Source organism: Phalacrocorax aristotelis, chromosome 8 (genome assembly GCF_949628215.1).
Source record: "Phalacrocorax aristotelis chromosome 8, bGulAri2.1, whole genome shotgun sequence".
Lineage (NCBI taxonomy): Eukaryota > Metazoa > Chordata > Aves > Suliformes > Phalacrocoracidae > Phalacrocorax > Phalacrocorax aristotelis.
The window spans coordinates 34208523-34224658 of record NC_134283.1 but is presented as its reverse complement, the minus strand read 5'-3'; the positions used below and the strand labels follow the sequence as shown (position 1 = coordinate 34224658).

At 59.5% G+C, this 16136-nt stretch overlaps 1 protein-coding gene across 1 annotated transcript; it reads right to left on the bottom strand.

Annotated features, from left to right (window-relative positions):
• Window positions 1-586: 586 nt before the first annotated feature.
• Window positions 587-15077, bottom strand: SLC4A9 (solute carrier family 4 member 9). The gene is made up of 21 exons (XM_075102412.1): window positions 14772-15077; window positions 12837-12997; window positions 12486-12635; window positions 12285-12346; window positions 12051-12208; window positions 10185-10272; window positions 9733-9887; window positions 9011-9127; window positions 8622-8796; window positions 8192-8325; window positions 7806-8077; window positions 7066-7121; window positions 6787-6969; window positions 6532-6645; window positions 5723-5884; window positions 5345-5523; window positions 5027-5099; window positions 2607-2675; window positions 1553-1726; window positions 962-1117; window positions 587-728 (listed from the first exon to the last, which is right to left on the bottom strand). Exons 1-21 carry the CDS (start codon window positions 15026-15028, stop codon window positions 678-680), a joined length of 2946 nt encoding a protein of 981 aa, XP_074958513.1. The 5' UTR covers window positions 15029-15077; the 3' UTR covers window positions 587-677.
• Window positions 15078-16136: the final 1059 nt, after the last annotated feature.

Below are 16136 nucleotides of genomic sequence, written 5' to 3'. Positions count from 1 at the left end.
CGCTCACAACACTTGCCGCCTGGTGCCGTCCGATTGGCTTCTGCCGTGCCCTGGGCCCTCCTTCCCCTTCGAAACCTTCTGAAGGTCTCCGTCAGCGCGAGAGACCGTCACACGCCCGCCTGCCCGAGCGGCGATTGGAGCCGGGCGCTGCCTATCGAGGCAAACGTCCCGCCCCCTTCCTTCCCTCCCTCCCATCCCGAGCTCGTGTTGCCATAGGCTGAGCGCCCCGTTACTCTGCTCCTCTTTGCCGCTCCGCCCGCCGTGACGACACTGACGCGGCCACGTGGCCTCTGTCAGCGCTGCCGGCCGGGCACGGGGGCGCGCGAGGGAGCGAGGGGCGGGGCGCGGGGCATTGCGTCATCACGGGCACCGGTGGGGCGCTGGGCGGTGTGATGGACAAGGGGCGAGGGGACACGGAGGGGTGAAGCGGGGACCGCGGGGCGGGCGGCCTCCGGGGCACCCCATCCCGGAGTGGCGGGGGTTCAGGCCGGACGGTGCCTTGAGCCCGGCCTGGCGGGGGAGGCCCTGCGCGCCCTGGGGCCGGGCCTGGCGGCGCTGCGAGGTCCCCTTCCCGCCCAGACCGCACCCGCCGCTGCCGAGCTGGCCAGGAGCGACCCGGGTGGCCCCGGCCTCGGCCTCCGCTGCCCCTCGCCTCGCCCCGCGGCCCGACTGCCGTCCTAATTCACTGAGATGTTGATCGCTGGTCCTCGGCGATGCATCAGCTCAGTCTGGAGGGAGAAGTAAGGGGGCAAGACTGGCAGCGCTCCCAGCAGTTGCTCCCGCCGCGCTGCCAGCTGCAGCCCCACCAAGCAGCACAGTCCCTGCCCGGCTTAGCCTTAGCTCAGGCCAGGCTCAGCCCCTGCCCGGCTTAGCAGTAAGGCTCATGGCCAGGCTCGGCCCCTGCACAAAAGCATCCCCAGGGATGGCTGCTAAAGAGCGTAGCACCCAGGACATCACCTACCTCCTCACCATTGCTTTCCACCTCCTTCTGCTTCCTGGGCTGTTTCCCCTCTGCCTCCTTCCTGGCTGTTTCGGGCAGGAGGCTGTCCAGCCAGTGCAGGTCATGCAGGGAGAAGACGCGCTCCAGCCCTTTCCGGATCCCCACCAGCGCCAGCAGCTGGGACCGGGGCAAAGTGCAGATCAGCATCACACAGTGCTTGGGGCTGGGGGCCAGGGAACAGGCAGCTTGGTCCCTGTCGCACCCGCTCTGTCCCCCTGGTAAATGCCAGGGAGGAGGCATGTCAGCTCTCCTGGCTTGGTCCCAGAGGATGATACTTGCACAACACCTGTAAAGCAGTGACAGCCTCACCGGCCTCAACCCAGGAGGCGAAGGCTGGTGGCAAAGCCACGTTGTGGCCCTGCAGGGATCCCAGCCCTTGGGGGTCTGAGCGCCCACATATGCCACCTGCCAGGGTGTGCGCCCCCACCCAGGGCAGCGCCCATGTCCCTTGCCCAAGGTAAGTGCCAGGCTTCTGGCAATGCTCACAGCATGTGTGGGCAGCACCTAGCCCAGCACCAAAGCAGTGCTGCCCAATTAAAGGGGCTGTCATACCATCACTGGGAAAATAATAGCAGCCACAGTGGACTTGAGGACCCAGAGCAGGGCTAGGCACAGCAGCTGGATGATGGTGAAGAGGTGCACCCGGCGCAGGGGCACGTGGCGGAGGTAGTCGAGGTCTGGCTGGTGCTTGGCTGGCATCAGGAGCAGCCGCACGCGGTCAGTGAGCTGTAGCAAGAGGATGGCATGTGGGTCACATACATCCAGCTTTCAGGCAGCTCTCACCAACCTCCCCATTGGGACCAGGGCTGGCCAGATGGGTTTTGCCATTGTTTTTGCAGTTCAGCCCTTCTGCCATCTGCGCTGACCACCAGCACAATGCCTGGGCAGGTGAGTTTGCAAGACCACAGGTCCTGGTACCACCATCACCCCAGGCCAGTGGAGCGCTTTCCAGGCAGACATCTAGAAAGGACTCGAGCTGGTCTTAAAGGGTTGATTGAGAGATAACAACCCCTTGATTCCCCTCCCTGCATGTGGGAGACTGCTGTTGCCTTTGCCAGAGCACAATCCCAGATTCCCAAGCAGAGGAAGGGAGGGGGTTTCCCAGCCTGTCTCTGGATGAGCAGGGAAATTACAAGGAAAATGTACTGTCTAGAGGGAAAAAGGGGCTAGATATTTCCAGAGTGGGGATTTTTCTTCCCTGGTTTTCTAAGGGGAGGAACAGAGCTGGCACATCAGTGGCAATGCCAGGCCCAAAGGACCAGCAGGTCCCAGCTCTGCCTGCGGCCCTCAGATGGGGACATCCCTGCAGATTTGAGAGCAAGTCTGGGTTATCCACTGGTCCCTCCGCTTCTCCCAAACCACCTGATCCATCAGTGCAGAAGTTGCTCATGCTCCTCAGCATCCCAGACACCTCCCTTTCCTCTGCCCCAGAAAGGTCCCTCTGTCCCTCCTTCTCCTGGGCCTGGTGGGGGACAGGTCTTCACCAGAATGCACATCACGCAGAACTAAAATCCAGGCTCTGCTGCGCAGTGAGAGCTCGTATCGAGCAAAGCCTCTCATCCCCAAAACAGCCCTTGCCAGCACCCCTGGCACAGCCCCCACTCACCTGGATGCTGTTCAGTGCCACCACCCCCATGTGCAGAAAGACCCCATACAGCACTGGCATCGGGATGTGCTGCAAAACAGTGGGGCAAGGGGTCAGCAGGGTGTGATTTGCCGAGGGGGCTGCACTCATTGAGCGTCCCATGCTGCACACATGGCCACAGCATTTCCTTCCTTCATTTCCAACAGCTCAGTTTGATTTCATAGCTTTTTGCTTATCTTACGGCATCAAGGTCTTTAAAGCCCAGACGTGTTCCCTGCGATGATGCTCACATGTGGACATTGCAGTCTTCAGAGAGGGGAAACACACTGAGTTCCTTGCCCTGTTTTCCAGCATATGGTGGGAACAATCCAGGCTGGAGATGGAGAACATGACACCAAGCCAACCTGGGGATATGGCTTATGGTTCCGGATCTATAAATGCGGGGGCGTCCTGCCTCCCCAGCACACCACTTTCCTTTTTACCTCCTCCTCTGCAGCCATAAACTGGCTCCTGCCTTCTGTGTTGCTCAGCATGGTTTCATTTTCTCCCAAGCCCAGGCAGGCAAGGAAGGAGATGGGGGTCACTCTCTGCTCCTCATAGATTCCACCAGGGACACAGGGACTACCCAGGGCTGGGTCAGCTTCCCCAGCATCATGCAAGAGCCCTCTGAGAGGAAGCATTGATCCACATGCCCGAGGTGGAAGGTAACTTCTAGTCCTGGGGCTGCTGCAGTTGTGGCAGCGGGGATTATAAGGAGACATGGGTCCTTCCATAAAGGACCAAGCCAAGCTCATCCTGGGGCTGGGGAGGCAAGAGGAGTTGCCCTGAGGGAGGCTCCCAAACCCCACAGACACCCCTCACTGCCCTGTATCTTGCCACCCACCACAAAGGGAGAAGGAGGACCAGGGATGCTGGTCTCTTGTTTCTCCACCACAAAATCACAGAATGGGTTTGGGTTGGAAAGGACCTTCACAGACCATCCAGTCCAACCCTCCGCCATCTTCACTAGGTCAGATCACTCAAAGTCCGATCCAACCTGACCTTGAACCCTTCCAATGATGGGGCATCCACAACTCTTCTGGGCAATCTGTCCCAGTGTCTTGCCACGCTTATCATAAAACATTTCTTTCCTATGTCCAATCTAAATCTACCCTCTTTCAGTGTAAAACCATTGTCCCCTGTCCTGTCACTACAGGCCCTGGTAAAAAGTCTCTCTCTGTCTTTCTTAAAAGTCCCCTCTATATACTGGAATGCCTCAGTAAGGCCTCCCCGGGTTCTCAAGGCTAAACACCCCCAACTCTCTCAGCCTCTCTCCGTAACAGAGCTCTTTTGGCCCTTGGACCATTTCAGTGGCCTCCTCTGGATCTGCTCTCACAGGCCCTTGTCTGTCTTGTGCTGGGGACCCCAGAGCTGGACACAGTGCCCCAGGGGGGTCTCACCAGAGTGGAGCAGAGAGGAAGCATCCCCTCCTCGCCCTGCTGGCCACAGTGCTGGTGATGCAGCCCAGGAGATGCTTGGTTTTCTGGGCTGCAAGTGCATGGTGCCGGCTCATGCCCCATCTGTCACCCACCAGTATCCCCCAGTCCTTCTCTGCAGGGCTGCTCCCAACCCACCCATCCCCAGGCTATGTTGATACTGAGGGTTGCACCTTTGCTCTCCAAAGTCCCTCTGGATGGCACCTCTTCCCTCAGGCATGTCAGCTGCACCACTCAGCATGGTGGCATCTGCAAATGTGCTGAAGGTGCACTCGATCCCACTGTCAATGTCATTGATGAAGATATTAAACAGTACTGGTCCCAGTAGGGACCTTTGAGGGACACCACTCATTACTGGTTTCCACTTGGACATTGAGCCACTGACTGTAAGTCTTTGTTCGCAGCCATCCAGCCAATTTCTGATCCATCTGACCGTCCACCCATCAATCCCATCTCTTTCCAATTTGGAGGTAAGAATGTTGTGGGGGAGCACATCAAAGGCTTTACAAGGCCATCGTCAGAGGTGAGGACAGGAGTGGAGGAAAAGGGACCTCCTGCCTGCACCCATGTAATCCAGATGTGGCCAGGGTACTCTGGGCAGGCTCTGCCTAATGTGGCAGCAGCAGCAGGCAAGAGCCACCACCAGCCAGGCTCGGCATCCCACGTGGCGGTGTGGAGGGTAGTGGTGGGGTATGTTTGAGGACTGCAGGGGGCCCACAGGGAGGCTGGCCAGCTGGCACAGGGCAGCTGCGCGCTGGTGTACTGGCAGTCCTGCTCATGCTTAAGCCAAACCCTTTGCCCAGCCCCTTCCCATGCAGTGCTCAGCTCCCTACCTGCCAGCCAGGATTCCCATGATGGATTGATGGGATGAGGGACAGCGTGGTTAGTAACCCCCAGCCTTGCAGAATACAGCTGCCCTGCCCCCACCTTGCAAAAGAGGCCAAACCCAGCAGCCAGGCACCCTACCTTGAGAATGGGTGCCATGAAGACGGAGACCCCTGTCAGGACAAAGACAGCCAGGCCAGTCAGTCTCTGCTCCCTGCGGATGGTAATACAGGTGTCACAGGTGCCCTGGCATCCTCTGGGAGCCCACCACCCCTGCCTGCCCTCCCTGCCCCCAGGGTCTCTGCTCTTTTCAGCTTTGATGGCCACAAGGACTGGTGGCATCACCAGGGAGACACATGCAGCCCCAAAGCCAGGTCTGCCAGCCAGCATGGAAGCGTGGACACATCCCTGTCCCCTGGCTCCACAGCCATGGGCAGGGGGTCCTGGCTTGTTGTGTACCTGATGCCCAGGAACTCAGGGTGCTCGCCAGGGGTCGAGCTTGCACTTTCCTTCCTCAGGCTCTCCATGTGTGCCAGGGAGATGACAGTGGCTGAGACATACCAGGGGAGGCCAGTGGCAGAGGTGATGACCATCAGGAGGGAGACACAGAGGAGGTCCAGGTGAAAGCCTGCTCCTTTCTGCAACGGGAGAGGCAGCAGGGCTGGGGGTGAGCTGTCTCCCCAGTAGCATCAGAGGGGCGGCAGTGGGGTCTGCCCACCTTGCCGGCTGGTTTGGGGTGCCACTTTCCCCTGGCTGCCCCCCTGGCCCATGGGGTCCAGCCAGGACCTGAGTACTCCCCGTTGGCTGGGTCCTGCCTGTCCCTTGTCCCCCTCACACCTGCAACTTGTACTCCCTGCGGTTAAGGATGACAGCTGTGATCTGCTGGTCCATGAAAATGAGGATGGTGACAAGAACAGCGGGCACTGCAGACACCAGACAGACCCACCATGGGTTAGCTCCAAAGGGTAAGATGATCCAGCCCCGTGTTGGGTTTGTAGGCTGTGGAGAGCAGAAGGGTCATAGCAGCTGCCACCCACCTGTGGGGTCTGTGGTGCAACTGGGTGACAGGACTAGCCCCGGGTGCCCAGGCTGGAGCCCTGCGGGCACCCAGGGATGATCCACGTGAGGAGAGGAAGAGCATCCTCTCTCATCCATGGGATGCTCCCACCCCATGGTCACCCTGGGCAGTGTGACCCCATGAGGACATGCCAGCTGTGGCCAAGCAGGGAGTTGCTCCTGGGCACCACAAGCCAGGAGCTAGGCATATGCTCCCAGGAGCAGGTGGAAGAAGTGGCATTGGGTGTTGATGATGGCAAGCCCAAGGAGGTGGCGGCGAGCATGGGCTACTCTGAGGCGCTGCCAGCCCCGCTCTGCAACCAGGCCAGGGAGCCCAAGCCTGGACATGAGCTTGTGGCTCTCGCCTCAGCATGAGCTGTACCATGGCATGGTTAGTCCATGACCAAGCAAGGTCATTTACAGAATGTGGGATTGGCTGCAGTTCAATCCCTTCTTGTTTGCTGGGTCACAGTCCACACCCCTATAAGGATGGATCTGGAGGTGGGAAGGACAGCAGCAGCACGGTGGGTTGGCCACTGTGGGGGGCACAGACCCACTCCCTAACAATGCCATGCCCACCCCACTGGCACCTTCAGCTCGCTGGGGACGATGAGCTTGGGGGTCTCCAGGCCCAGGGTAGCATCGACAGCACAGGAGGCAAGGATGGCCAGGATGACGGCAAAGTCACTCACCAGCTTCCTCACCTGCAGATGGAGAGGGCTTGGCCTGGGCTCGCTGGGGTGGTGGGGCTGGCGCAGGACCACCCTTGGGTCACAGCAGCTGGAGCCATCCCCATGCCACCAGGATGGGTGGCCATGCCACCAGGGCGGCTGAAGGATACTTACCCCCGCAGGGAAGTAGCGGCTGCTCCTGAAGCGTTTGAGTGTAGTGCAGGAGAGGAAGGTGCCCCCGAAGAGCAGGAAGGAGAAGAGGGTGATATCGGGCACGTAGTGGCAGCTGGTCCCCAGCAGGTGCCCGCCTCGACCCAGGCACTGGCTCCTGCTCAGCCTGGCTGGGGTGGTTGGAGGCTGCAGTGACAGGGCAGGTGGCGAGGAGGGGTCATGCACGGACAACTTGGGCCCATCCCAGCCCCTCACCTGCCCACCCGGGAGCAGAGGCTGTACCTGCTCAGGGGCCAGGGGTGAGGAGAACAGTGTGTCATTCCCTGTGGAGCTGTGACCTGCAAGGGGACAGGGGGGTCAGGGTGCCAGCACCATGGGGACACTCCATCAGGGATGACTGGGACCACCTTGCCATTGAGGTGGGTCCCCAGGCTCTCTCCAAAGGCTCACGGTTCTGGATGGGGCCCCATGGGACCCCTGAGGCCCCGGCACCAGCTGATGCCCAGGGAGCACCAAGGGGGGACGGCCCTGTGAAGGGCTTGGCTGAAGCACCAGCCACTCAGAGGCACCATTGGCCCCAGGCTGTGCCCAACACTGATGCTTTTGGTACACAGTGTGAGTCCCAATTGCAGGATCAGCGTGGACACATCCTCCGGCCCCAGGAAACACTCCCTGATTTAAAGATCAGGCTAGAAATGTCAGTGCAAATATCCACCCAGGTGTCCACCTCCAGTCCCTGGCATCCCCCATTCTGAAGCCACGGGAGCCAGACCAAGACTCTCCTTGCTCCTGGCGCTGCCCTACCCAGTGCCTGGGCAGTGCCAGGAGGCAGGGACAGAAAGACAGATGCCATGGAGGGGAGTGGAGGAAGGTGCCAATGTGGTCAGGCAGGCGAGGATGGGATTGAGCAGCTTCCTCCTCCTCCGGCACCTTCCCCCTTCTAGCCAAGCAGCAGGGTTGCAGTGGGGTCCCAGGGCAGCAGCCCCCTGCTCCCCACCAGACCGGTGGCTGCTTAGGCTCACCAGGGCTGGGCAAGATGCAGATGCAGCTGTAGGAGGTGATGTTGTCCAGATGGTACTGCCAGTTGATGGGGAAGGTGTCTGCCAGGCTCAGCATTTTCTTCAGGGAGTCGTAGATGAATATCAAGCTGATGAGGGCACAGAAGCTTTCCTCGGTGAAGCGGGTGAAGTACCGCACCAGGCGGCTGGCCTCGGTAGCCACCAAGACCATGCCAAAAAAGGCCACCCAGAGCCCAATCCAGAGGCGAAACTCCAGGTAATCCAGGCTGTGGTCCCTGGTGAGCAGGGTGACCCAAAGCCTCAACATCAACACCCACCTGGTGTGATGGTGGCCCATGCCTCGGCCAGGGGACAGTGGCCCAAGGAACCATCCCTGGCAGGGTACTTACTGGCTAAAGGAGAAGAGAAGGCGCTCAAAGACCAGCACAGGGCCAGTGCTGCTCAGGATGGTCAGAGGCTGTCCGGCAAAGAGGCAGAAGATGGAGCCGGCAAAGGCTGTGCCCAAGAAGCTCTCCAGCACCCCCTGAAATGCAGTGGAGGGGTGCCAGGAGCCAGGTGTGTGGTACGGATGGGCATCCTAGGCCTGGGCCCCCACAGCAACACAGCTGCAGGCAGCTGCCCACACCTCCCTGCACTGCAGGGTGCAGGGTCAGCACTTGGGAACTGCAGGGGCCGGGGAAGGATGCAGGATTTGGGCGATGCTCAGGATGCCCTGGGGGCACTACTGGCTCCCGAAGCACCTGTGGGAGGTGGGCACCCAGGAAAACCACAAGCTGGGCCGAGTGGGGTTGGTGCAGGGCACCTCATGGCCACACTGACCTGCATGTTGGCAGTCTCGTCCCCCAGCATGCCCCCAAACGTGATGGCATTGGTGATGGTTGCCAAGTAGATGTAGAGCACTGCCGAGAGGCACTGGGGGTGCAGGGCATCGGAGAAGTCGCTGCTGTACCACGGTGCCTTCCTCCGGATGTCTCGCAGAAGCCCGCCAAAAAGCCTGGGGTAGTGGAGGGAGATCTCAGAGCAGCCCCCCTCAGCTGGCTGTCATCCCCTGAGAGAGCTGCAAAGCAGGGGACAGTCCCTTCCCTGGAAGACACCAGCCCAAAGTGGTTTGGACACCGTGGACTCATGTGCTGGGGAGAGCCAGCATCCTGCCCGGAATTCAGCATCCTACTGCACCTCCTGCCACCCTCATCCTTCCAGTCACCCACCTGCCTGTCCTCTCCAGCTCCTGCCTGGAGTGCGGGTGTCCCAGGCTGGCTCTGTCCCCAGCTGCTGCCATGTCCCTATTGTCGTGGGACTGTCGATCTTGCGGGTGCATGGTGGTCCTGTGGCAGACCAGAGCCTGACATGACAATCTTCAGGTTGGAGCCCTCAGGACCCAGCTGCATTTAGGGGCCACTATGAGGGGACAGGGAGGATGGAGAGGGGAGAGGGGTGCTAGCAGGTCTGGGCCTCCCCTGATAATGAGGAGGAGGAGAAAGATCAGGAGAAGGAGGAGAGATGGTGGGGGTTGGATCTTCAAAGGTCCCTTCCAACCCAACCATGATCTCCTCCAGCAGGCCCTGGAGCCAGCCCTAGTGGGACCGGTTCTGGTGGAGGAGATGGGCAGAGCCAGAGATGTCCTGCTCGGAGGATGAGTTTCACATCTGAGTGCTGAAACCCAGTGTTCCCAGCAGCTCCTGCCTGAAGGGCACGCGGGGCAGTTTTGCCATCCCTTGCCAAGTGGGACAGCAGGACTAACAGCAGTTGGGACCAGAGCTGTGGTCAACAGCCAGAGCTGCAGAGGGTCTTGGCTGGGAAGATCTAACTGGCAAGGGTTGGCTCCTGTGTGGCTTCATGCCCACGGAGATGGAGATTTCAATGTCATAGGGAGAGGTCTCTATCTGGGACCCTGCTGGCAGAGGCAGTGGGTGCCGTCCCTCCAGCCTACCTCCTGTGTGGAGATAGCAGACAGCTTGATGGAGGAATTCGTGTACTGGGGTCCCATTTCCCAGGAGGAAGCACAGTCAGCTCATGCAGGAATGCCTCCATCCCTGCGATGAGGTCCTCTCGGTGCTCAGCCTGCCGGGCAACCCTTTGGAAGAGCTGCAGGGAGATGCCATGATTTAGCCACCACATCCCAATGTTCAGACACTCAGAGCCTTCCTCACAGCCTGCAGCCATCACCAAAAAAGACACCCATCCTCTTCAGTGTAACAGGTGTACCTACATCCTACAGACCTGCCCCAAACCTTTGTTTTCTTATCCTGGGCAAGGGAGGCCACCAGCTCGCCCCATCCTCTGCCTCCCCCACTGCAGCTGGCAGAGGAGAGAAGCCCCAGTGTCCACAGCCTAGGCCTCATCCTGAGCCCATCTCACCCATGGATGCTGCACCAGGCTCACCTTATCTGTCAGCAGTGTGGCCATGGCCCTGCCAACCTCGTGGTAGGCTTTCACTTTGGCTCGGGGACCCAGCAGAATGAAGAGGAACCTGTGGGCGAGACAGTGCTTGTCCTGAGCAGCCCTTTCTTCACTGAGGGATGCTTCTCCTATGGGAGCCTGTGGTGCTGTGGGAATGCTGGGGACAGTGGCTGGGCAGGCTTGGGGGGCTGCTGACGTCCTGAGGGGTGGTGACCCTAAACAGGTGGATGAGGGAAGAAGGCAAGACACGTCTGCTGCCCACTGCATGGAAACCCCAAGGGAGACCAGAGAAGGAGACATCCTCAACTGGGGGTGTCTATGGGGACGAGCTCTGGGATGGGTATATCTGTGGGGTCAGACCCTGGGATTGGGATGTCTGTGGGGTTGGGCTCTAGGATGGGGATGTCTGTGGGGTCAGGCTCTAGGGTGGAGCTGTCTGTTGGGTCATGCTCATGGGAATGTTGCTCACAGGCAGGATGCAGGAACATTGGCATTGGGAAGGAGAGCTTGCCAGCTGCACGGGCAGCAGATTTGATAGGACTATGGGGACAAGGGAGGAGATTGGAAAGAGGGTTCAGAGTCCTTGAAGAAATATGGCTAAAATCCCACACCTCAGAAGGTGCTACAAAATAATAAAGCCTCCAGAGGGACAGACCACCCAAATATTTAATGAAGCCCTTCACTCCTTTCCAAAACTGGCAAGAACAGTTACAATCCTGGTACCCCAAGGCTGTGGAGCAGTTCCAGTGATTGTACCCCAAGCAAATCTCTAGAGAAGGGGTAGGGAAATTCCTCCAACAGCACAAGTGGTGCTGAAGGTGGCTCGACAGAACCTGCTGCAGCCCTGAAAGGGGCATCAGTGCTGGAGGCCTCCTGGAGCCTGCTCCAAGGGGTCAGGAGGTGACAGTAGCCATCTGGGATTGCTTTCACCCAGGCATCTTTACCAAGGCAGTGGGAAAATCTTAAGATCATAGAGATGGACCTAGGTGGGAGATAGCCCCGAGGTGGTGGCTGCACCTACAGGACAGCCTGGAGCAGCCAGCAAAGGGGATGGCACTGCAGGCAAAGGGATGGGTAGGGACAAGCTCTCCTTCACCTCCTGTTTGGGAGAGGAAAATATAGGACAAGGGGTTGTCATGAGCCCCTCGAGATCCACGGGGGCTCCCCGGGGACCTGTCACACACCTCCCACCAAGGAGGGAGCAGGAGGGGGGTGGATGTCCTGCTCCATCCAGCTCCTGGAGGACGGGTGCTCTGGGCAGAGTGACCAGGAGGTGGCAATGTCCCTCCTGATCCCTGCCTGCCTCCTCTGCACGGTCTGTAAGGAAGTCCCCAGCTCAAGGGACACACTGATCATTTCCCCTTATGGTCAGATGACGCATTCCTCAACCACGGAGAAACACCTCCTGACCTGCTCCTTTCCCCGTATGCCAACAGTGCCACAAAAGCCACTCCACCGCCCAGGAGAGTAACACGGGCAGCGGGAGGGCAAGAAGCTCCTGCAAACATGTGTCCCTTCCCCGCTATGAGCCCCCATGCTCCCAGTTAGTAAGTGAAGAGCATCCAGACCCTCCTAAGGAGGGGAGTGAATGCAGAGCCGGAGTGGGGATAAACCAGGGGCTGTGCCCCCGAGATCTTCCCAACAGATGCTCCATTCAGTCCATCCTGGCATGCTCCTAAGGAGCTGGGAAAAGCAGAAGGAGAAGCAGTGAGCCAGGGTTCTGGGACTGCATGTAGCATTGGGTACCATACCCTTTGCTTTTGCTAAGCAAAGCATTGTCATGTGTGGGAGGGTGCAGGGAGACAGGGTCAAAGTGGGGCGCAGAGCCATCAACTGTGCTCCGTTTACCTGCTGGGGAGAGTGACTTCGGCCAGTGAGCCGAGGGCTACCCCTCGCCTGAGGCGGATGAAGACAGTGAAGGGCTCCTCCAGGAATTCAACTTCACCAACGGCAACATGGGCTGCTTCAGTCCCCGGTGGGACCTTCTTCTTAAACTGGTTTCTCAGCTGAAAGGAAAGGGGTGCAGTGGCTGGGCACTCGCAATGCATCAGCTGCTCTCACCCCAGCTCCGTCCTGCTTTACCTGCTCCTTAAGAGGTGTTTCAGAGAGCTGGGCTCTGGGCTCAGACTGGCTTTTGTCGTCCCCTGCAAAGAAAGGGAGCAAGCAGTAAAATACATGTGCAAGTGAACAGCCAGCATGTGTATTGCCCCAGGCTGGTGGCAGTGGAGGGATGCCCAGTGGGACAGCCGTGTCACTACCCATGGCTGGGCACTGTGTGCCTACCTCGGCAGGGAGAGAGGCCGAGTTCAGCGAGGAGCTGCAGTGGGGATTTGGTGGGCTGGTGCCGTGGCTGGCGGAGCAGGAGGGCTGTCAGGCGCTCCCTCAGCTCGGGCTGCAACTCTGCTTCCTCAGACTGCATGGAAAGTGCCTTGTCTGCAACAGGGATGGGAGCAACCCTGAGTCCCCCCAGTGGGGACTGCCCAGGGAAAAACCCACTTTGCTGGAGCAGCAGGCAGCTGCCCCAGGTACCCAGCTACTATGCATCAGTGCTTTTATATAGGGACCTCCTGGTGGCCTGGTCCCTCTCTGGTGACCAGCCCGTCCCAGTAGGTGACCTTTGCATTCCCCGCGTACCGATTATTTCCTTGAAACTGGGGGCATCCAGATCCAGGAGCATTGTCCCCTTCTGCAGACACATCCTCAGCTGGAAGAGGCTGTGCAGGGGGAGGGCTGGGATGTGGGGCGCGCTCCAGCGCTCACCACCATCCTCCACCTTCTCCTCGAACTTCATCCACCTGCCCAGGGAGGTGTGTGGGGTCAGAAGCAGGGTAGTCCTGTGCTCCATGCCAGGCAGCGGGAGCTGAATCTTGGGTCCACCTCTGAGCTTGGTATGGGACTGGCACAGGCAGGAAGGGTTTTTGGGGGGGCTCAGAGGGGGCTGCAATGGGCTCGCAGAGTAGGAGCAGGTGGGCAGCCTCAGCAATCATGTCCCCATTCCTGCTGACTCACATCTTGTTCCAGTCTCCTGATCAGGGGGATTTCACCAGTCATGAGATCACAGAATGGTTTGGGTTAGAAAGGACCTTCACAGACCATCCAGTCCAACCCTCCGCCAACTTCACTAGGTCAGATCACTCAAAGTCCGATCCAACCTGACCTTGAACCCTTCCAATGATGGGGCATCCACAACTCTTCTGGGCAATCTGTCCCAGTGTCTTGCCACGCTTATCATAAAACATTTCTTTCCTATGTCCAATCTAAATCTACCCTCTTTCAGTGTAAAACCATTGTCCCCTGTCCTGTCACTACAGGCCCTGGTAAAAAGTCTCTCTCTGTCTTTCTTAAAAGTCCCCTCTATATACTGGAATGCCTCAGTAAGGCCTCCCCGGGTTCTCAAGGCTAAACACCCCCAACTCTCTCAGCCTCTCTCCGTAACAGAGCTCTTTTGGCCCTTGGACCATTTCAGTGGCCTCCTCTGGATCTGCTCTCACAGGCCCTTGTCTGTCTTGTGCTGGGGACCCCAGAGCTGGACACAGTGCCCCAGGGGGGTCTCACCAGAGTGGAGCAGAGAGGAAGCATCCCCTCCTCGCCCTGCTGGCCACAGTGCTGGTGATGCAGCCCAGGAGATGCTTGGTTTTCTGGGCTGCAAGTGCATGGTGCCGGCTCATGCCCCATCTGTCACCCACCAGTATCCCCCAGTCCTTCTCTGCAGGGCTGCTCCTGGGACTGGGGGTTGCCCTGCCTTTAGCAGTGCTTGCTGGAGTCAGAACAGAAGTGTCTTGAGCTGTTTGCCACACTCAGGCCGTGCCAAATATTTTAATGCCGGGTGCAAACAGAGCTTCCCTTTGTCCCCATGGGTGGGCGCACTGCTGCAGTGCTCGGCGTGCTGCACGGGGAGAGCGTGCTCTGGCAGAGCAGGCTCCTGCTGAGAGGCAGCCATGCCAGGGAGAAGAGGGCTGGGTGCTGGGTAGGGACATCACAGCCACAGCCCAGTGGCTTTGTCCACCGCGCCAGAGCCTCCGACCAGACCATCACTACCCCCAGACCCCCACGGCCCATGCCCCTGTACCCTTGCCGAGCTGCAGAGGGGCAGTATGGGGCATGGGGACATCCCAGCCATGCTCCTGCCCCACTCCAGCACCCAGCTGGCCCCAGCTCTTCTCCATGGGCCCCACTGTCCCCAGCCAAGCCTGCCCCGACCTATCCCTCTGGTCACCTCCTGAGATGTGCCAGGCAGCTGGATCTGGGGAGTGTCAAAGCACTGTCCGAGCCACAGTGCAGCCACTGGAGCATTGGAGGAGCAGAAGCAAGGGTTCTGTGCCTGTGCAGAGTCACTGCCTGTGTCCTGCCTGACACCCTGCCTTCTCCCATGAAACAAATCACCCTAAGCCAGGCAGAAGCAGTGCGAGTACTGGCGAGGGCAGAGGGCAATGAGCAGCCTTACTTTGGGGCTGAGGTTGAGGAACCACCAGCCTTGGGAGATGCCGTGGGGTCCATCGGAGCTGGCCTTTCGAAGGCTGGGCTTCCTAAAGTGTCCCCAGGCCACTTGACCATTGCAGGCATGCTTACCTGGCTGTCTCTCTCCACTCCAGCCCTGCTGGGGTGCTGAGGAGCTGGTTGAGCTGGACGAATAGCAGCGGGCAGGTGGTGTCCCCCCAGTCCTCCTGCTGCAGGGTGGCACTGGCTTGATCAGCTGCTGGGGCCATGCTGGAGGTGAACATGCTGCAGTCGAAAGCCTGGTAGGGAGCTTCAGGGTTGCTCCCCTCTGGTCTGGGCTGTGAGGGGGTATCGGCTGCCCAGAAAGCTGCCCTGGCCACCCTGGGCATGTGGGCTTACATGGCCACCAGCACCAGCCGCCACAGGAGTGGTCTCCCCTCCAGACCTGCCAGCACTTGCAGAATCCCACTCATCCCACACCTTATAAAAGCTGCTAACTGGTTTAAACTGGCCATAAACCAACACACAGGAGCTGAGCCCAAAACAACGAACTCAAAACACCAGGGCCAGTCCCACAGGTCCCAGTGTGGCCAGCTCCTGCTGCCCCCACCTGGGCCAGAGGCCAGGGTACCCCCCTGCCTCCTTCTAGTGACCCACGGGGACAAAGATGCACTGGTGGTCTTGGGGGAGCAGCATGTCCCCAAGCCCTCCTGTACCCCGCAAGACTTTGGAGATGGGATGGCAAGGCCAACCCCAGATAGGCAGTGGAAGCATCGGTGTCTGCTCCAGGGTGCCTGTGCCTACAGCAGGAGGGGCGGCACAGCCCCGTGGCAGCTCTTCCTGGGAGAAAAGTTGTGGGGATATGTACTGGGGAGGGATGTATCACCACTGAGGAAATCCAGAGTGGGGCAAGAGGGAGCTGCCAGTGGCGGGTGTCACGGCAAGGGCCAGGAGCACGTCAGGGCTGTGGCCATCCTGGTGTGCAGAGGGCATCTGCGTGGGCTGCAGTGGGTGAGCGGATATTGCAGCATGTGTGGGGAGGAAGGATGCAGGCACAGCCATATCACCCTGTTGGGCATGGAGAAATGGCACAGGCAGCACAGTGCTGCCAGCAGAGAGCAGAGGCATGCCCGCCACCACCGTCAGCAGGCTCGGCTCCCTTGGCTCCACGCAAACAGCTGGGTTGTGTGCAGTGCAAACACAATGGCAGGCAACACAAACACCCAGCCAGCATGGGTGGGTTGTGCTGGAACCCACTGGCACTGGGCAGGATTCAGCCCCAGCAGCAGCCCGGCGCAGGGCCTGGCACCATCACAGCCAAAGTCACGTTTCAGGGCAGTGCGGTGGATGCGTGCCTGTCCCGGGGGTGCTGGTACCTGCCTTGCAGCAGATGGGCTGGGAGCTGAGGCTGAGGAGTTGCTGGTGCTGGATCTGGCCCCAGAGTAGGTAGGGTGGCACCTCTCCCATCAACCCCACTATTCCAAAATACATCCAAAC